This window comes from Musca autumnalis, unplaced genomic scaffold, assembly GCF_047663935.1.
Source record: "Musca autumnalis isolate F117 unplaced genomic scaffold, ASM4766393v1 scaffold_2, whole genome shotgun sequence".
Lineage (NCBI taxonomy): Eukaryota > Metazoa > Arthropoda > Insecta > Diptera > Muscidae > Musca > Musca autumnalis.
Window position 1 is genome coordinate 29893036 of NW_027411755.1, and position 22580 is coordinate 29915615.

Below are 22580 nucleotides of genomic sequence, written 5' to 3' on the forward strand. Positions count from 1 at the left end.
TTTTTAAAAAATCCACGATTATTGAAAAAATATTTTTTTAAAAATCCACGATTGTTGAAAAAATATTTTTTAAAAAATCCACGATTATTGAAAAAATATTTTTTAAAAAATCCACGATTATTGAAAAAATATTTTTTAAAAAATCCACGATTATTGAAAAAATATTTTTTAAAAAATCCACGATTATTGAAAAAATATTTTTTAAAAAATCCACGATTATTGAAAAAATATTTTTTAAAAAATCCACGATTGTTGAAAAATATTTTTAAAAAATCCACGATTGTTGAAAAAATATTTTTTTAAAAAATCCACGATCGTTGAAAAAATATTTTTTAAAAAATCCACGATTGTTGATAAATATTTTTAAAAAATCCACGATTGTTGAAAAAATATTTTTAAAAAATCCACGATTGTTGAAAAAATATTTTTTTAAAAAATCCACGATCGTTGAAAAAAGATTTTTTAAAAAACCCACGATTGTTGAAAAATATTTTTTAAAAAATCCACGATTGTTGAAAAAATATTTTTTAAAAAATCCACGATTGTTGAAAAAATATTTTAAAAAATCCACGATTGTTGAAAAAATATACAAAAAAAAAACGACGATTGTTGAAAAATATTTTTTAAAAAATCCACGATCGTTGAAAAAAGATTTTTTAAAAAATCCACGGTTGTTGAAAAAATATTTTTAAAAAATCCACGATTGTTGAAAAAATATTTTTTTAAAAAATCCACGATCGTTGAAAAAATATTTTTTTAAAAAACCCACGATTGTTGAAAAATATTTTTTAAAAAATCCACGATTGTTGAAAAAATATTTTTTAAAAAATCCACGATTGTTTAAAAAAATATTATTTAAAAAATCCACGATTGCTGAAAAAATATTTTTTAAAAAATCCACGATTGTTTAAAAAAATATTTTTTGAAAAATCCACGATTGTTGAAAAAATATTTTTTAAAAAATCCACGATTGTTGAAAAAATATTTTTTAAAAAATCCACGATTTTTGAAAAAATATTTTTTAAAAAATCCACGATTGTTGAAAAAATATTTTTTAAAAAATCCACGATTGTTGAAAAAATATTTTTTAAAAAATCCACGATTGTTGAAAAAATATTTTTTAAACAATCCACGATTGTTGTAAAAATATTTTTTAAAAAATCCACGATTGTTGTAAAAATATTTAAAAAAAAAAACGACGATTGTTGAAAAATATTTTTTAAAAAATCCACGGTTGTTGAAAAATTATTTTTAAAAAATACACGATTGTTGAAAAAATATTTTTTTAAAAAATCCACGATCGTTGAAAAAATATTTTTTTAAAAAACCCACGATTGTTGAAAAATATTTTTTAAAAAATCCACGATTGTTGAAAAAATATTTTTTAAAAAATCCACGATTGTTTAAAAAAATATTATTTAAAAAATCCACGATTGCTGAAAAAATATTTTTTAAAAAATCCACGATTGTTTAAAAAAATATTTTTTAAAAAATCCACGATTGTTGAAAAAATATTTTTTAAAAAATCCACGATTGTTGAAAAAATTTTTTTTTAAAAAATCCACAATTGTTGAAAAATTATTTTTTAACAAATCCACGATCGTTGAAAAAATATTTTTTAAAAAATCCACGATTGTTGAAAAAATATTTTTTAAAATATCCACAATTGTTGAAAGAATATTTTTTAAAAAATCCACGATTGTTGAAAAAATATTATTTAAAAAATCCACAATTGTTGAAAGAATATTTTTTAAAAAATCCACGATTGTTGAAAAAATATTTTTTAAAAAATCCACGATTGTTGAAAAAATATTTTTTAAAAAATCCACGATTGTTGAAAAAATATTTTTTAAAAAATCCACGATTGTTGAAAAAATATTTTTTAAAAAATCCACGATTGTTGAAAAAATATTTTTTAAAAAATCCACGATTGTTGAAAAAATATTTTTTAAAAAATCCACGATTGTTGAAAAAATATTTTTTAAAAAATCCACAATTGTTGAAAGAATATTTTTTAAAAAATCCACGATTGTTGAAAAAATATTTTTTAAAAAATCCACGATTGTTGAAAAAATATTTTTTAAAAAATCCACGATTGTTGAAAAAATATTTTTTAAAAAAACACGATTGTTGAAAAAATATTTTTTAAAGAATCCACGAGTGTTGAAAAAATATTTTTTAAAGAATCCATGATTGTTGAAAAAATCCACGATTGTTGAAAAAATATTATTTAAAAAATCCACGATTGTTGAACAAATATTATTTAAAAAATCCACGATTGTTGAAAAAATATTTTTTAAAAATCCACGATTGTTGAAAAAATATTTTTTAAAAAATCCACGATTGTTGAAAAAATATTTTTTAAAAAATCCACGATTGTTGAAAAAATATTTTTTAAAAAATCCACGATTGTTGAAAAAATGTTCTTTAAAAAATCCACGATTATTGAAAAAATATTTTTAAAAAATCCACGATTAATGAAAAAATATTTTTTAAAAAATCCACGATTGTTGAAAAAATATTTTTTAAAAAATCCACGATTGTTGAAAAAATATTTTTTTTTAAAAAATTCACGATTGTTGAAAAAATATTTTTTTTTTAAAAATCCACGATTGTTGAAAAAATATTTTTTAAAAAATCCACGATTGTTGAAAAAATATTTTTTAAAAAATCCACGATTGTTGAAAAAATATTTTTTAAAAAATCCACGATTGTTGAAAAAATATTTAGTCAATTTAGTTTTTAAAATCTCTGTTAACCCGCCATAACCCTGTCCCACTGTCTCTAAGAAAAAACAATAAGACAAATAGGTTTAACAGAATACTTGCAGTCTCCTACCAGGAACAGGTCTTGTTCGGCCATCTCGTAATGCAAAATAAAACAAAAAGCCACTCTCTCAAATATGGCTTCATGGTTGGGTGCAGATCAAACAAGAAATTATTACATAACTTGTGGCTTAACAAGAAGGTTCTTAGCTGAAATTCTTGTGCTGAAATTAACGGAGGAAAACCAAGGAAAATGTGTAAATTTCATAATCGCTTATTTGTGTTCTCCTTACTTACCTTTGGCTGGAGTGGACATTTGGTGTGCAGCAAACCCGCATTGAAGCAGGACACAAATGAAGATTCGAATTTAAATTTTAATGAAATAATGGCCCTGAGTGCACTATTATCGCCTCAGGATAATTATGATCTGCATTATGATCAAAGGCAGAAAGGTTCCGAGAACTATCGTGTCAAATTGGATGGGTTCTTTATTGGTATACCGCAGGAAGAAAGTTCTTCATTACTGCTGCTAACCGATGATATATTGGAAAGTTTTGGTAAGATTTGAATTTTTCACATTTAAAAAAATCCCTATTAAAAGGTTTTAAAATTCTAGGTCAAGAGTTGCTTTCCAATCCGGAAAAGAATACAAAACGTAAAGTAGCTTCAGTGGAATTGGAAAGTTATCCAAAGTCTCAAAGAACCTCGCAGATTATAAGTCAAGATGTTGATCCCGTGTCCTCCTCGGTTGTGGTGGAAATACCTTCTCCAAACAATAAATTCGGTGAGGCACGCATCAATGAGGATGAAACGGAGGAGATGCCACAGAGACCCAGCTCTTCCAGAACTAAATCGTTTGTGTCACATCTTTTGGGACTCCTCAAAAGGGGCCATAGAAATTAAGTGATTTAAAACATATATATTTTAAACTTTTTTAAACTTCTTATATAATTTTTGTAGTTTAGCATACAGTCAAACGAGGTTATAATGAACTCCATGGACAATGAGATTTGTTGATATAATTTTTTCACATTTAATTTTATGAAAATATTTTAAAATTTATATTCAAAATTACCATTATTGAAAAATATTTTTAAAAAATCCACGATTGTTGGAAAAATATTTTTAAAAAATCCACGATTGTTGGAAAATTATTTTTGAAAAATCAACGATTGTTGAAAAAATATTTTTTAAAAAATCCACGATTGTTAAAAAAATATTTTTTAAAATTCAAGATTATTGAAAAAATATTTTTAAAAAATCCAGGATTATTGAAAAAATATTTTTTTAAAAATTCACGATTATTGAAAAAATATTTTTTTAAAAATTCACGATTATTGAAAAAATATTTTTTTAAAAAATGCACGAGTATTGAAAAAATATTTTTTAAAAAATCCACGACTATTTAAAAAAAAATTATTAAAAAATCCACGGTTAATGAAAAAGTATTTTTTTAAAAATCCGCGATTACTAAAAAAATATTTTTTTAAAAAATTCACGATTATTGAAAAAACATTTTTTAAAAAATCCACGATTATTGAAAAAACATTTTTTAAAAAATCCACGATTATTGAAAAAATATTTTTTAAAAAATCCACGGTTAATGAAAAAGTATTTTTTTAAAAATCCGCGATTACTAAAAAAAATATTTTTTTAAAAAATCCACCATTATTGAAAAAATATTTTTTTAAAAAATCCACCATTATTGAACAAATATTTTTAAAAATCCACGATTATTGAAAAATTATTTTAAAAAATCCACGAGTATTGAAAATATATTTTTTAAAAAATCCACGATTATTGAAAAAAAATTTTTTTAAAAAATCCACGATTATTGAAAAAATATTTTTTAAAAAAACCATGATTATTGAAAAAATATTTTTTTAAAAATCCACGATTATTCAAAAAAATTTTTTTATAAAATTCACGATTATTCAAAAAAATATTTTTTAAAAAATTCACGATTATTCACAAAAATATTTTTTAAAAAATTCACGATTATTCACAAAAATATTTTTTAAAAAATCTATGTTTATTGAAAAAATATTTTTTAAAAAATCTATGTTTATTGAAAAAATATTTTTTAAAAAATCTATGTTTATTGAAAAAATATTTTTTTTTAAAATCCACGATTATTGAAAAAATATTTTTTAAAAAATCCACGATTGAAAAAATATTTTTTAAAAAATTCACGATTATTGAAAAAATTATTTTAAAAAATCCGGGATTATTGAAAAAATATTTTTAAAAATCCACGATTATTGAAAATATATTTTTTAAAAAATCCACGATTATTGAAAATATATTTTTTAAAAAATCCACGATTATTGAAAAAATATTTTTTTAAAAAATCCACGATTATTGAAAAAATATTTTTTAAAAAATTCACGATTATTCAAAAAAATATTTTTTAAAAAAATCTATGTTTATTGAAAAAATATTTTTTTAAAAAATCTATGTTTATTGAAAAAATATTTTTTAAAAAATCCACGATTAGTGAAAAAATATTTTTTAAAAAATCCACGATTATTGAGAAATATTTTTTAAAACATCCATGATTATTGAAAAAAATATTTTATAAATAAAAACACGATTATTAAAAAAATATTTTTTAAAAATCCACGATTATTGAGAAAAATATTTTTTTTTAAATCCAAGATTATTAAAAAAAATATTTTTTTAAATATCCACGATTATTAAAAAAAATATTTTTTTAAATATCCACGAATATTGAAAAAATATTTTTTTTATTAAAACCTACGATTATTAAAAAATCCAAGATTATTGAAAAAATATTTTTAAAAAAAATCCACGATTATTGAAAAAATATTTTTTAAAAAATCCAAGATTATAGAAAAAATATATTTTAAAAAATCCATTATGAAAAATCCAATAATGAACCTGCTTGTTAATGTTCAACGTATTTTATTATAACCAATTTTGACTATATATATGGAGATATTTGGAGACTGATATATAATGTTTATTTATAAGAAATAAAGGATGCTATAAACTGTCATTCATCAATCTGTTATTTATAATGAAATTCGCTATCATTGATTGGTCCGACACACCTTAACTTTATTTTTAAAAATAATATCCTCCTCACTTCTCGCACATAACAAGACCGACCTCCTACTCACCAGGTCTATACTAGCCAAACGGGAGGAATAAAATTATATTTCTTTATATCAAAAGTTTGTAGTGGCAATTCTATGAAAAGTTGAAGTTACTTACATCAGCTGCCAAAACTGTACTCGCCGACAATAGTCCCATTAAGAAAGTGGTTACCAGAAAGAACTTCATGGTGTAAATGTTATTGAAGTACAGACAGTAATTGAAAAGTTCGTATTAGAAATGCGCTCAAATTATGTAGCTGTTTATACTAATTAATTCCGATACATGCCTTGACAATAATTTCAAAAATATTTGTACGTGTTTAAAGTTTATATTGCATATCTACTCAGATGGCTAGATACAGAACATTTGTCAAATATGCCGAACAGGGGTTTGTTGTAGTAAATGTACCGAAATTTCTTGGGCGGAGTAGAGAGATTTGAAAAAAGGGGCGGACCCTTTCTAAAAGAAAAGGTGCTTCTATGGACCCTTTCTAAAATAAAGGGTGCTTCTATGGACCGTTTCTGAAAGAATGGCTGGTTCTTTCCATATTTCAATACAATATTACAATGTATCTTCAGTTATTGTGGATTTTTTAAACACATTTTTCAACATTCATAATTTTTTTATAAATATTTTTTTGATAACCGTGGATTTTTTTAAAAAATGTTTTTTTCAATAATCGTGGATTTTTTAAAAAATATTTTTTCAATAATCATAAATTTGTTTTTAAATATTTTTTCAATAATCGTGGATTTTTTAAAAAATATTTTTTCAATAATCGTGGATTTTTTAAAAAATATTTTTTCAATAATCGTGGATTTTTTAAAAAATATTTTTTCAATAATCGTGGATTTTTTAAAAAATATTTTTTCAATAATCGTGGATTTTTTAAAAATTATTTTTTCAATAATCGTGGATTTTTTAAAAATTATTTTTTCAATAATCGTGGATTTTTTAAAAATTATTTTTTCAATAATCGTGGATTTTTTAAAAATTATTTTTTCAATAATCGTGGATTTTTTAAAAACTATTTTTTCAATAATCGTGGATTTTTTAAAAATTATTTTTTCAATAATCGTGGATGTTTTAAAAAATATTTTTTCAATAATCGTGGATTTTTTAAAAATTATTTTATCAATAATTGTGAGTTTTTAAATTTTTTCAATACTCGTGGATTTTTTAAAAATTATTTTTTCAATACTCGTGGATTTTTTAAAAATTATTTTTTCAATACTCGTGGATTTTTTAAAAATTATTTTTTCAATAATTGTGAGTTTTTAAATTTTTTCAATACTCGTGGATATTTTAAAAATTATTTTTTCAATAATTGTGAGTTTTTAAATTTTTTCAATACTCGTGGATTTTTTAAAAATTATTTTTTCAATAATTGTGAGTTTTTAAATTTTTTCAATACTCGTGGATTTTTTAAAAACTATTTTTTCAATAATCATGGATTTTTTAAAAATTATTTTTTCAATTGTGAGTTTTAATTTTTTTTCAATACTCGTGGATTTTTTAAAAAATATTTTTTCAATAATCGTGGATTTTTAATAAATATTTTTTTCAATAATCGTGGAATTTTTAAAAAATATTTTTCAATAATCGTGGAATTTTTAAAAAATATTTTTCAATAATCGTGGAATTTTTAAAAAATATTTTTTCAATATCGTTGATTTTTTAAAATGTTCAATAATAGTGGATTTTTTAAAAAATATTTTTTAATAATCGTAAATTTGTTTTTAAATATTTTTTTAATAATAGTAATTTTGTTTTTAAATATTTTTTTTAATAATCTTGGATTCTTTAACAATTTTTTTCAATAATCGTTGATTTTTTAAAAAATATTTTTTTCAATAATCGTGGATTTTTTAAAAAATATGTTTGCGCTAGTCGTGGATTTTTTAAAAAATATTTTTGAATTATAGTGGATTTTAAAAACAAAATTCAATAATCGTGGATTTTTTAAAAAATGTTTTTCAATAATCATGGATTTTTTAAAAAATATTTTATCAATAAACGTGGATTTTTTAAAAAATATTTTTTTCACTAATCGTGAATTATTTAAAAAATATTTTTTTTATAAACTTGGACTTTAAAACAATATTTTTCCAATAATCGTGGAGTTTTAACAAATATTTCTTTAATAATCGTGCATTTAAAAAAAAATCCCTAATCGTGAATTTTTTAAAAAATATTTTTTCAATAATCGTAGGTTTTTTTAAAAAATGTTTTTCAATAATCGTGGATTTTTTAAAAAATATTTTTTTAATAATCCTAGATTTTTTGAAAAAAATATTTTTTCAATAATCGTGGATTTTTTAAAAAATATTTTTTTAATAATCCTAGATTTTTTGAAAAAAATATTTTTTCAATAATCGTGGATTTTTTAAAAAATATTTTTCAATAATCGTGTTTTTTAAATTTTTTTCAATTATTGTGGATTTCTGAAAAGAAACATTTTTCGCCAATATTGGATTTTTTTTAAAAAAAAAGTTTCGTGGTTTTTTTTAAAAAATTGCAGTGGATTTCTTAAAAAAATATTTTTTCAATAATCGTGCATTTAAAAAAATAATAATCGTGAATTTTTTAAAAATACTTTTTCAATAAAATTTTCAATAATCGTGGTGGAATTTTTAAAAACTATTTTTTCAATAATCGTGGATTTTTAAAAATATTTTTTCAATAATCGTGGATTTTTAAAAAAAAAAATTTTCAATAATCGTGGATTTTTAAAAAAATATTTTTTTCAATAATTGTGAGTTTTAATTTTTTTTCAATACTCGTGGATTTTTTAAAAAATATTTTTTCAATAATCGTGTTTTTTAATTTTTTGAAAAGTTAAATTTTTCGATAACCGTGGATAGTTAAAAAAATATTTTTTCAATAATCATGTATTTTTAAAAAAATCTTTTCTCAATAATCGTGGATTTTCTAGAAAATATTTTTTCAATAATCGTGGCTTTTTTAAAAACTATTTGTTCAATAAACGTGGATTTTTAAAAAAAAATATTTTTTCAATAATCGTGGATTTGTTAAAAAATATTTTTCAATAATCGTGGATTTTTTTTAAAAAATATTTTTTTTTAATAATCGTGGATTTTTTAAAAAATATTTTTGCAATAATCGTGGATTTTTTAAAAAATATTTTTGCAATAATCGTGGATTTTTTAAAAAAAATATTTTTTCAATAATCGTGGATTTTGTAAAAATATTTGTTCAATAATCGTGGATTTTTTTAAAAAATATTTTTTCAATAATCTTGGATTTTTTAAAAAATATTTTTTCAATAATCGTGGATTTTAAAAAAAAATATTTTTTTCAATAATCGTAGATTTTTTAAAAAATATTTTTTCAATATAATCGTGGATTTTTTAAAAAATATATTTTCAATAATCGTGGATTTTTTAAAAAATATTTTTTCAATAATCGTGGATTTTTTAAAAAATATTTTTTCAATAATCGTGGATTTTTTAAAAAATATTTTTTCAATAATCGTGGATTTTTTAAAAAATATTTTTTCAATAATCGTGGATTTTTAAAAAATATTTTTTCAATAATCGTAGATGTTTTAAAAAATATTTTTTCAATAATCGTGGATTTTTTAAAAAATATTTTTTCAATAATCGTGGATTTTTAAAAAATATTTTTTCAATAATCGTGGATTTTTAAAAAAATATTTTTTCAATAATCGTGTTTTTTAATTTAATTAATTATTGTGAATTTTTGAAAAGTTAAATTTTTCGATAATCGTGGATATTTAAAAAAATATTTTTTCAGTAATCATGGATTTTTAAAAAAATCTTTTTTCAATAATCGTGGATTTTTTAGAAAATATTTTTCAATAATCGTGGCTTTTTTAAAAACTATTAGTTCAATAAACGTGGATTTTTAAAAAAAATATTTTTTCAATAATCGTGGATTTGTTAAAAAATATTTTTTCAATAATCGTGGATTTGTTAAAAAATATTTTTCAATAACCGTGGATGTTTTTAAAAAATATTTTTTTTTAATAATTGTGGATTTTTTAAAAAATATTTTTGCAATAATCGTGGATTTTTTAAAAAAAATCTTTCAATAATAGTGGATTTTTTTAAAAAAAAATCAATAATCGTGGATTTCTTAAAAAAATATTTTTTCAGTAATCGTGGATTTTTTAAAAAAAAAATTCAATAATCGTGCATTTCTTAAAAAAAATATTTTTTTAACAATCGTGGATTTTTTAAAAAAATATTTTTTTAACAATCGTGGATTTTTTAAAAAAATATTTTTTTAACCATCGTGGATTTTTTAAAAAAATATTTTTTCAACAATTATGAACTTTTCATTTTTTTTTTCAATAATTGTGAATTTTTGAAATTTTTTTTCAATAATTGTGAATTTTTTAAATTTTTATTCAATAATTGTGAATTTTTTAAATTTTTATTCAATAATTGTGAATTTTTGAAAATTTTTTCAATAATCGTTGATTTTTTTAAAAAACATTTTTTCAATAATCGTGGATTTTTTCAACGGTGGTTTCTTCGGTATTTTGAAGGTTGTTGCCTCTATATCTTAGGATAGCTTTATAAAACTTTCTGCCAGAAATTTGTAAATATAGGGGTATCCCTATTTTCGGTATTGAAAGTTGTGGTCTCACTACCCCACTCACTGAAATTTGGTATTTGGTCTTCGTTAGGGAAATACAATTTTCTACCAGAATATAGGTCAACGTCTTTATTTAGCCCCCATTAAACAGTATCTCCCGATTTTCGGTATTTTGAAGATTGTGGCCTCAATATCCCAACGAAATGGCTGAAATTTGGCATTTAGTCTTAGTTGGTGGTATAAAAATCCATTATCATTGATTGGTCTAACAGATTTATTAAATTTATTTAATTAGTGTTTTCAATGATATCCTACCCACATCTCGTTGATAGTAAGCCATCCTATTTACCAGGTCTATAATAGGGAGGAATAAAAAATTTATTCTTTACATTAAAAGATTGCAGTATCAATTCTTTCAAATTCTAATGCTACTTACATCATTATTTTGGGATCCTGCCGAAAGTAGAGCCAATAAAAAAGTGGTTACCAAAAAGCTCTTCATGGTGTAAGTGTTACTGAAGTACTGAAATTAATTGAAGCATGCGAATTCGAAGTACAGCCTCAATATATATTTGGTTATACTAATTAATTCCGATACATGTCATAAAATAAATTTCAAAAAAATTTTCACCTTCAGGTGATTATTTACAATTTAAATAGGGGTTGGACATTTTTGCAATATTCGTTGCCTTCGCAGGTTGCAGTGAAGTTGCATTGACTAAAGAGATTTTAGTCTCTTCAGTGGTGCTCTATTCTCCACTATTCTTCATCTTCACCGGAACATACAAAACTGACCGATGAATTATCTATTGGCAGAAGACCTTATCCTCTTCACGACAACTGGTCGCGGTTTCGAATTGGTCGAATACGGACTTACGGCCTTTAAATATATCGATGTTGTCACCTCCTGGAATTGAGGTCGACTTGTAGGTGATAGGAAGTTCCTTTTGAAGAAATAGGAGCTTTGTTCCTTTACATGCAAGAATCTTCAAGTTGTATCACTTTTTACTCAAAACAAAAAAACGTTCCCCTATTTCAGAATACATACAATTGATATAAGAGCAGTTCAAAAATTTTTCCACTTTTACCATTTTAAAAAATGAAGGAACAGGTCAAGGTATATTTCCTTTCAATCTTCGTCACAAACTTGAGGTGGGTTCATACCAGCTGAACCACCATAAGATGGCTAAAATTTGGTATTTAGTCTCCGTTGGATGTATAAACATTCGTGCAGTGAATTAATTAGAAGTTTTGATATAGCCCTCATAGGACGATACCCTCCGATTTTCAGTATTCTTTAAGGTTTAGCCAAAATATGTCAGTTTAATTGACTATAGTAAAAGTTTGGAGTTTCAATTAAACTGGAATAATTTCGCATATGCATTTACCTAATGAAGTGCGATATATATACTAGTTCCCAAGCTTTGCCTTCGTCTGCCCCAAACAACATCATATCCGCCTGAAGATCGGCTTAACCATACGGGAAACGTAGCGTACTGGTTGAAAGCGTGGGACTTCGGTAGACTCCTTATTTTTCAATGTATATAATAGGTCTAATAAGCTCAACTCGAAAGAGAATTAATTAAAAATCAGTTTATTTTGACGATAACTAAATATCCTCAGTAATTTTTGCAATAATGGTGGATTTTTTAAAAAATATTTTTCAATAATCATGGATTTTTTAACAAATATTTTGTTAATAATCGTAGATTTAAAAAAAAAAATATTTTTTTAATAATCGTGAATTTTTAAAAAATATTTTTTTAATAGTCGTGGATTTTTTAAAAAAAATATTTTTTCAATATTCGTGAATTTTCTAAAAAATATGTTTTCAATAATTGAAGATATTTTAAAAAATATGTTTTCAATAATTGAGGATATTTAAAAAAAATATTTTTCAATAATTGCGAATTTTTTTACAATTTTTTTTAATAATCGTGGATTTTTTAAAAAATATTTTTATTATTAATAGTGGATTTAAAAAAAAAAAAGATTTTTTAGTAATCGTGGACTTTTTAAAAAATATTTTTTCAATAATCGTGGATTTTTTTAAAAAATATTTTTTCAATAACCGTGGATTTTTTTTATAAATAAAATATTTTTTTTCACTAATCGTGGATTTTTAAAAAATATTTTCTTAAAACCGTGTATTTTTTTAAAAAATATTTTTTTAATAATCGTGGATTTTTTTAAAAAATATTTTTCTAATAATCATAAAAATATTTTTTTCACTAATCGCGGATTTTTAAAAAATATTTCTTTAATAATCGTGGATTTTTTTAAAAAATATTTTTTTTCACTAATCGTGGATTTAAAAAAAATATTAATAATCGTGGATTTTTTTAAAAAATACTTTTTTTCACTAATCGTGGATTTAAAAAAAATATTAATAATAGTGGATTTTTTTAAAAAATATTTTTATTTCACTAATCGTGGATTAAAAAAATATCAATAATCGTGAATTTTTAAAAAATATTTCTTTATAATCGTGGATTTTTTTTTTTTAAATATTTTTTTTTCACTAATCGTGGATTTACAAAAAAAAAATCAATAATCGTGAATTTTTTAAAAATATTTTCTCAATAATCCTGGATTTTTAAAAAATATTTTTTCAATAATCGTGGATTTTTTAAAAAATATTTTTTCAATAATCTTGGTTTTTTTATAAAATATTTTTTCAATAATCGTGGATTTTTTTTAAAAATATTTTTTCAATAATCGTGGATTTTTTAAAAAATATTTTTTCAATAATCGTGGATTTTTTAAAAAATATTTTTTCAATAATCGTGGATTTTTTAAAAAATATTTTTTCAATAATCGTGGATTTTTTTAAAAATATTTTTTCAATAATCGTGGATTTTTTAAAAAATATTTTTTCAATAATCGTGGATTTTTTAAAAAATATTTTTTCAATAATCGAAGATTTTAAAAAATTTTTTTTTCAATAATCGTGGATTTTTTAAATTTTTTTTTTTTCAATAATCGTGAATTTTTTAAAAAAAATTTTTTCAATAATCGTGGATTTTTTAAAAATTTTTTTTCAATAATCGTGGATTTTTTAAAATATTTTTTCAATAATCGTGGATTTTTTTAAAAAATTTTTTTTCAATAATCGTGGATTTTTTAATTTTTTTTTTTTCAATAATCGTGGATTTTTTAAAAAATATTTTTTCAATAATCGTGGATTTTTTTAAAAAATATTTTTTCAATAATCGTGGATTTTTTTAAAAAATATTTTTTCAATAATCGTGGATTTTTTTAAAAAATATTTTTTCAATAATCGTGGATTTTTTTAAAAAATATTTTTTCAATAATCGTGGATTTTTTTAAAAAATATTTTTTCAATAATCGTGGATATTTTTAAAAAATATTTTTTCAATAATCGTGGATTTTTTTAAAAAATATTTTTTAACAATCGTAAAAAATATTTTTTTTCACTAATGTGGATTTTTAAAAAATATTTTTTTAATAATTTTAATAATTTCTAAAAAATATTTTTTAACAATCGTAAAAAATATTTTTTTTTTCACTAATGTGGATTTTTAAAAAATATTTTTTTAATAATTGTGGATTTTTTAAAAAATTTTTTTTCACTAATCGTGGTTTTTTAAAAAATATTTTTTTAATAATTGCGGATTTTTTAAAATATATTTTTTTAGATTCATTTTGGCAGTTTTGTTGTGATGTGTGTTTACTTTTTATTTTTAAAGTAAGACCCAGCTTAATCACAGATTTGTTGTTTTCAAATTTTAAAAATTTTAAAAACAACAATTTTTTTAAAGTGGGTTTAAAATTGATTTACTTTAGGGAAGGGCAGAGAATACTAGTTTCGTCCAACGCCACTTGGACTCATCAGTTCTCTTAGTTCTTTGCATTGCAGCATATTTTTTTAATAATCGTGGATTTTTTTTTAAATATTTTTTTAATAGTCGTAAAAAATATTTTTTTTTCACTAATCGTGGATTTTAAAAAAAAATCAATAATCGTGAATTTTTTAAAAATATTTTCTCAATAATCCTGGATTTTTAAAAAATATTTTTTAAATAATATTTTTTCAATAATTGTGGATTTTTAAAAAAAAAATTGTTTTCAATAATCGTGGATTTTTTAAAAAATACTTCTTTCAATAATCGTGGATTTTTTAAAAAATATTTTTTTCAATAATCTTGGATTTAAAAAAAAAAATTAATATTCGTGAATTTTTTGAAAATATTTTTTTCAATAATCGTGGATTTAAAAAAAATTATATTCGTGAATTTTTTAAAAAAATATTTTTTTAATAATTGAGGATATTTTAAAGAAAAACTGAACTTTTCCGAAATTTTGTGTGGGAGGTACACGAAGTTGGTGGACCGATATAGTCCATATTTAAACATAATCTATGTCTCGCAGAAATATTAGGATGTGCACACAGAAAATTACACCAGAGGTTAGAATGGGCAGAACCACGGTTACATGTAGTCAGACTTGTAACCTGAGTCCTCCTCTTGGCGGTCTGGCTGATGGAGGATGGCACAGGGGCCGGGGTCTACTGCGAGAACCCACCAATTAAACAATCCTTCAAACTTAATGATAATTGCAGCGTCTTTCAGGCAGAGATTTTTGCAATCAGGAAAGCAGTAGAGATGGTCAAAGAACTTGGGAGTAGCCTTAAAGGACCCGTGACTATATTTGTCAATAGTCAAGCGGCCCTTAAGGCCCTCAAGTCGTGGACCATAAATTCAAAAGCTATCCTTGACTGCAAAAACGGAGTACGTGATATCGCTGTTTTTTGCTGGGTTCCAGGACACAGTGATATAGAGGGAAACGAAGAGGCGGATGAACTAGCACGGTGTGGCTCTCAGTCGATTGACCTACCAGTAGAGTCATCTACAAGACCACCAAAGTGCTACTACATCCGAAAACTTCGCGGCTTCTTTCTTGAGAAGGCAGGGCAAAGATGGCAAACGGAACCTGGTTGCAAGGTATCCAAGGCAATCTGGCCTAGCTACTCTCAATACAGAATCAATTCTCTCCTTCCACTAAATAAGTTGGGGATAAAGACCACTGTAGGACTCATTACCGGTCATAGCATGGTCAGATCCCTAACTACTAGATGGGACAACAGTAGTGTAGACTACTGTAGGCTATGTCAAGACCCAGAAGAAACAGAGACGGTCGAACATATACTATGTAGGTGCCCCTCGCTACTCACGAGGAGACATCGATTCTTCGGTAGATATGAGATAAAAACTGTATCTCTTCATCACAACCTCAGTAGCCACACACCCATATCCATAACACATCACTTCAAAATAGACCTATGGACTAATTACCACACACCACCAGATGTACACAAAATATCTGCAGCTCTTACCACAGCCTCTGCAACCACACACCCACATCCATAACCAGCAGCCACCTCTCACCTACACTAGTCTTCTTTTCATCACATCAAACCACTCGACATCAACAAATCTGCAATAGACCAGCCACCGCAAATCACTTCATAATAGACCAATCACCACACACCACCACATGAACATAAAACTGCAGCTCTCACCACAACCTCAGCAACCACACACTCACATCCATAACCAGCAGCCACCTCTCACAAGTCTCCATTTCATCACATCAAACCACTTACATCAAAAAAATCTGCAATAGACCAACCACTACACACAACTTCTTTTAAGGATGATCACAATGGACCTCAAGGTCTCCGAGTGGAGTAGCTGCCAACAATGGTACCTGTGCGTCCTAAAACCAAACCAAACCTGAGTCCAAATCGTTTGCTAATATAGTTCTTGTACAAATAGAGAGTAACAAGACCTTTTCTTGTCCTTGATAACAGTTAAATGTCCACTGAAATTTTGGGAGGCCAGCTGATCTGTCTATAACCTGTTGAACCTCTTCAGTGGGGAATTGATTATGGCTTGCCGATTGCAAGTCACCGTCAAGATCCGTGCAACTGGAGAAGTGAACCTCTGATAGTAAATACAAAGTCTCAAGTCAAGAGTTAATCCACGCTTAATGCTACCTATTGGAACCCTAGATAGTATTTTACGAAACCTAGCCGTTACGTTTTCTAGCCGCTTAGCCAGTTCGGGAGCACCAGCTTTACAATGATGCGGATGTATCTGCACAAAGATAATGTATTGCTGTCTTCGTCCACTAGTGTTTCGGCAGCACATTATTCCTAATGCAAACTTTAGCACTTCCACGGAAATCTCAAATTCTCCATCCGAATTCCAACGATCTGCTTTTCGGCAACTTCAATATCCTGTTCAGCTACACATGCTGTAGTTGCCATCAGCAGGTATGTACATGCGCAAATTACTGCCTTCCCATGCCATTCACTGTTTGCGTAGGGAAATCAACTTATTCCTTTTTTCTCTCTTTGACTGCTTTGTACCGAACTCACTGGCCGAGCGGTACTTTGCTTAGATCCACTTTGTCTGAGAGGAGTATGTCCCTAAATTAACAACCTGGTCAACCAGTATGGCAGAGAGAAATTGGCGAATCATCTGGACAACTGTGAAGCAGTTACACACAAGCTCTGGGCCACAGTAATGAGTGTCACTGGAGCCAAGACGCAAAAAAGGAAACATTAAGAGCAGCCCTATGGAGAGTTCGAAACCTAAACATAGAAGCTCTCTGTTTACAGCAGAGGACATCAGCACTGTCATCAGGAGAGCTAAACCATCTACATCCCTAGGACCTGTTGGCATTTCCATGCTCATGCTGAGAAATATTGGCACACCTGTAAAAAGCTTCTTAGCAGCATTTTGCTACTAATACCTGACAAGCCAACTAGAAAAAGGGGATTCATTCGATCTCGGCATCGACCTCATAGAAATAACTACCACAATCCAATATTACACATCATCCACGCAGCGATACAGCGAAAACTAACACACTTCAGTGACTCACTTCGGTTGAATATTTTCAATAAATAAAACACTGTAAAAATATTCCTCGTGTTGTATTCAGTTATATTACCAAAGGTACTTCAAGGTGCGGGATTCTTATACCGAATATTTAAAACAAAAATGGAAATAATCTAACCTATGAAAACATTCACAACTAAATGTCATTTAAGCCATTATATTGGTCTGTCAGGAAGGATATGTGTATAAGGAGACGTAGAAATTATGGCATTCAGGTGATGCTGAAATAAAAAAGATACACCTATCATAAAGCTTATCAGGCAGCTTCGAATGACATTCATATCGATTTGATTGTGGATTCCTTAAATTTAACGTGGGTAACGTGATCAATGTCGTCCACTGATCTCTCAATTTTTGCAAAAGGCTTACGCCGTTCGTTATTAATTCGTTATTAATATTATTAATAGGTCACTTTAGTTTATTTTCTGCAACTTTCCATTAAAAAAGATGTTGATACATGTAAGTATATTCTCAATATATGACTTCTAAATCATGCGCCATACGCCCTACTTGGAGTAAAAATTCTCCGTTGCCACTATAATGGATAAAATAAAGGAATGATTAGGAAATAATACAAAATGTGTAAAAATATTGAGCCACACTTACCTGCTGAGATGCGATTGTTGCCAATAGTCCCAATAATACAATTGATAATAGAAATGCCTTCATTGTGTCAGAGGTGTATAGCTGGGAATCTAGTGGATATACTGCAATAATTCGTATTTTTGCAAACATTAAATACCCAGAAACGAATAAAAAACACTTACATATATTAATAAATTCCCGCACATGTCTCATTTATGGTAATATCGGTATTGTATTCTAAAGTAAAAACCTTTGCAAAAAAGAAATATGTATGTATTGTGAAACTTTTTTTAAATCTCACATTGCCTGAAAAATACCAGTCTCACGCTCATTATCGTGGTTTTTTTTTAAATATTTTTTCAAAAATCGTGGATTTTTAAAAAACTGTACTATTTGCAATAATTGTGGTATTAAAAAACAAATATTTTTTTCAATAATCGTGGATTTTTTTAAAAAATATTATTTCAATAATCGTCGATTTCTTAAAAAATATATTTTCAATAATCGTGGATTTTAAAAAAAATATTTTTTTTAATAATCGTGGATTTTTTAAAAACTACGATTTCATATATCGTGGATATATTTATTTTCAATTATCGTGGATTTTTAAAAAAATATTTTTTTAATAATCGTGGATTTTTAAAAAATTATTTTTTTAATAATCGTGGATTTTTAAAAAATTATTTTTTTAATAATCGTGGATTTTTAAAAAATTATTTTTTTAATAATCGTGGATTTTTAAAAAATTATTTTTTTAATAATCGTGGATTTTTAAAAAAATATTTTTTTAATAATCGTGGATTTTTAAAAACTACGATTTCATATATCGTGGATATATTTATTTTCAATAATCGTGGATTTTTAAAAAAATATTTTTTTAATAATCGTGGATTTTTTAAAAACTACGATTTCATATATCGTGGATTTTTAAAAACTACGATTTCAAATATCGTGGATTTTTAAAAAAATAATTTTCAATAATCGTGGATTAAAAAAAACATTTTTTTCGATAATCGTGGATTTAAAAAAACATTTTTTTTTGATAATCGTGGATTTTTTAAAAAAATATTTTTTTTTAATAATAGCGTTTTTTTTAATTTTTATTGCAATAATCGTGAATTTCTAAAAAAATACTTTTTCAATAGTCGTAGATTTTTTAAAAATATTTTTTTTTTAATAATAGTGGATTTTTAAAAAATATTTTTTTAATAATCGTGCATTTTTTGAATTTTTATTGCAATAATCGTGAATTTCTAAAAAAATGTTTTTCAATAGTCGTAGATTTTTTAAAAAATATTTTTTCAATGATCATGGTTTTTTTTAAATTTTTTTAATAATCGTGGATTTTTTAATAAATATTTGTTTATATAATTGTGGATTTTTTTAAAAACTAATTTTTCAATAATCGTGGGTTTTTTAAAAAATATTTTTTTAATAATCGTGAATTTTTAAAAAATATTTTTTTAATAATCGTGAATTTAAAAAAAAATATTTTTTTAATAATCGTGAATTTTTAAAAAATATTTTTTTAATAATCGTGAATTTAAAAAAAAAAATCTCAATAATTCTGGATTTTTTTTAAAAATATTTTTTCAATAATCGTGAATTTTTTGGAAAACATTTTTTCAATAATCGTCGATTTTTAAAAATCGTTAGTTTTTACAAAAATTTTCAATAATCGTGAATTTTTTAAAAAATATTTTTTTCGACTTCTTGATTTTTATTTTGGCTTTAGGTCAGAAATTAATAAAAAATAATTTAAAAAAATTAAGTTTCAGTGTTTTATTTAGAAATGCGCTTAAAACTAGAAAATAATTTGTCGCTTAGCCTCAATAAATATATTCTTTCTCATGATGGAATCTCTCAAATAAAACGCTTGCACTTGAATTAAAAATTGTGACAATATTGAGCGGCAAGTGTTTAATTTGAGAGATTCCATCATGAGAAAGAATATATTTATTGAGGCTAAGCGACAAATTATTTTCTAGTTTTAAGTGCATTTCTAAATAAAACACTGAAACTTAATTTTTTTAAATTATTTTTTATTTTTAACTTTTTAGTAAATACATATTTTGACCACTGAGAACAAAATTATAGTAAATTTTGGCCGTAAATTTAGATAAAAACTTTAAAATGCCTGAAATCGTGTAGTACCGTTATATAAAGGCTATACCAAAACCAGGACTTATGTCCATAATTTTTTATGGGGAAGTTTCTGTACCATTGGGAACTCCAAATGCCAAGTTACAGTCAATTCTGGCTAAAAATTAAGATAAAATCCCTAAAAAACTTGAAATCGGGTAGTACCATTATATGGGGGCTATACCAAAACCTGGACCTATGTCAACAATTTTTGGTGGAGAAGTTTCTGTGCCATTGGGGACTTCAAACGCCAAGTTACAGCCCATTCGGCCTAAAAATGAAGATAAAATCCTTAAAACACTTGAAATCAGACCATACCGCTACATGGGGGCTATACCAAAACCTGGACCCATGTTCACAATTTTTGGTGGGGAAATGCCTGTATCATTGGAAATCCCAAATGCCAAATGACAGCTAATTCGGGCAAAAATGAAGATAATATCCTCAAAATACCTGAAATCGGGTGGTACCGCTATATGGGGGCTGTAGGAAAAATTGGGCCCATATTTATGTATTATCTTCCAAATCTGAAAAGTGTGCAAAGTTTCAGTTCGATTGGTCAACTGCAACTGCGTTAAAAATAAGTTACTAAATTTGAACTAAATCGGGTGGTACCGCTATATGGGGGCTATAGGAAAAGATCGACCCATATTGGATTTGGTTTCACATTCATGTATTGTCCTCAAAATCTGAAAAGTGTGCAAAGTTTCAGTTCTATTGCTCAACTGCAACTGTGTCAAAATTGAGTTACCAGATTTGAAATGCAAGTTAAATAAAACACCGTTAAAACACTGTAAAATGGACCAATCTTTGTTTTAATTTTATATTCCTGTATTGTCATCCAAATCTGAAATGTGTGCAAAATTTAATTCGATTGGTCAACTGCAACTGTGTTAAAAATGAGTTACCAGATTTGAAAAGCATGTAAAATTGAGCACTCTGCGACACTGTAAAAATGGACCAATACTGGTTTTGATTTCATATTCATGTATTGTCATCCAAATCTGAAAAGTTTGCAAAGTTTTAGTTCGATTGGTCAACTGCAACTTTGTGAAAAATGAGTTACCAGATTTGAAAAGCAAAATACCGGAAATCGGGTGGTACCGTTATATGGTGGCTATATGAAAAAACGGAACCATATTGATTTCGGTTTCATATTCACGTATTGTCATCTAAATCTGAAAAGTGTGCAAAGTTTTACTTCGATTGGCCAACTTCAACCGTCTTAAAAATCAGTTACCATATTTGAAAAGGGGGTTAAGTTAGACACCGTAAAAACACTGTAAGAATGGACCAATATCGGTTTTGATTTCATATTCATGTATTGTCATCCAAATCTAAAATGTGTGCAAATTTTAAGTTCGATTGGTCAACTGCAACTGTGTGAAAAATTAGTTACCAGATTTGAAAAGCAAATTAGATAAAACACTGTAAAACAGTGTAAAAATGGACCAGTATTGGTTTTGATTTCATATTCGTGTATTGTCATCCAAATCTGAAAAGTGTGCAAAGTTTTAGTTCGATTGGTCAACTGCAACCGTGTTAAAAATGAGTTACCAGATTTGAACTAAACACACACCGAAGCAAGTTAAATAAAACACTGTAATAATAATAATAATATGTAATTAAAAAAATTAAGTAACAGTGTTTTATTTATAAATGCACTTAAAAGTAGAAAATAATTTTGATGATGGAATCTCTCAAATAAAACGCTTGCATTTAAATTAAAACTTGTGATAATATTGAACGGCAAGCGTTTTATATGAGAGATTCCATCATCAAAATTATTTTCTACTTTTAAGTGCATTTATAAATAAAACACTGTTACTTAATTTTTTTAATTACATACTTATTTTCTAGTTTTTAGTGCATTTAAAAATAGAACACTGAAACTTATTAATTTTATAATTATTTTTAATTTTTTTGTAAATACATTTTTTTAAGATTTTCAATTTTATTTGTATATAATTGAGATTATAAATGATATTTAATGATGGTGCCCATATAGCGGAACCACCCGATTTAAGTTGTTTTGTGGATTTTGTCTTCGAGTTCCCAGTTGTACAGAAACGTCCCCACCAAAATTGTGTACATGGGTCAGATTTTGAAATAAGTATTTATTTTTTGACCGTTTGTGTGCTTGTGTGTGTGGATGTGTGTAGTAGTGAACAAGTTAGACTGAATGTGGAAAAGGCAAGTTGAGAAGGGGAAGTTCGGAGAAGGTTGTTTGGAAGTTCGGAGGGGGGTGGAAGTTTCTGACATCCACCTTCATAACACCACCCCTTCGAACAACCTCCACCGATCTTCCGAACAACCTCATCCAAACTTCCGAAAAATCTCCTCCGGACAATCTCATTCGAACTTTCAAACAAACTCCTCGGAACATTCACTTTAACTCCTAACAACTTACACCGAACCACCGAAAAACCACCGCCGAACTACCTCCTCCGAACTT

The 22580-nt window shown here is 25.3% G+C and overlaps 1 protein-coding gene and 3 long non-coding RNA genes across 4 annotated transcripts; 1 reads left to right on the plus strand and 3 right to left on the minus strand.

Annotated features, from left to right (window-relative positions):
• Positions 1-2980: 2980 nt before the first annotated feature.
• On the plus strand, positions 2981-3759 carry LOC141393839 (uncharacterized). Its single transcript, XM_073967387.1, has 2 exons — positions 2981-3322; positions 3382-3759. Exons 1-2 carry the CDS (start codon positions 3019-3021, stop codon positions 3666-3668), a joined length of 591 nt encoding a protein of 196 aa, XP_073823488.1. The 5' UTR covers positions 2981-3018; the 3' UTR covers positions 3669-3759.
• A 1967-nt stretch (positions 3760-5726) lies between these two features.
• On the minus strand, positions 5727-6156 carry LOC141392613 (uncharacterized). The gene is made up of 2 exons (XR_012409796.1): positions 6003-6156; positions 5727-5949 (listed from the first exon to the last, which is right to left on the minus strand). It is a non-coding gene; the product is annotated as an uncharacterized lncRNA (long non-coding RNA).
• A 4569-nt stretch (positions 6157-10725) lies between these two features.
• On the minus strand, positions 10726-11027 carry LOC141392614 (uncharacterized). The gene is made up of 2 exons (XR_012409797.1): positions 10906-11027; positions 10726-10852 (listed from the first exon to the last, which is right to left on the minus strand). It is a non-coding gene; the product is annotated as an uncharacterized lncRNA (long non-coding RNA).
• A 6768-nt stretch (positions 11028-17795) lies between these two features.
• On the minus strand, positions 17796-18128 carry LOC141392615 (uncharacterized). Its single transcript, XR_012409798.1, has 2 exons — positions 18005-18128; positions 17796-17933 (listed from the first exon to the last, which is right to left on the minus strand). It is a non-coding gene; the product is annotated as an uncharacterized lncRNA (long non-coding RNA).
• Positions 18129-22580: the final 4452 nt, after the last annotated feature.

Coding starts and splice junctions, on each gene's coding strand:
- LOC141393839 (XM_073967387.1), top strand. CDS start 3,019: ATGTGTAAATTTCATAATCGCTTATTTGTGTTCTCCTTACTTACCTTT. Junction 3,323..3,381: donor TGATATATTGGAAAGTTTTG/GTAAGATTTGAA, acceptor TTAAAATTCTAG/GTCAAGAGTTGCTTTCCAAT.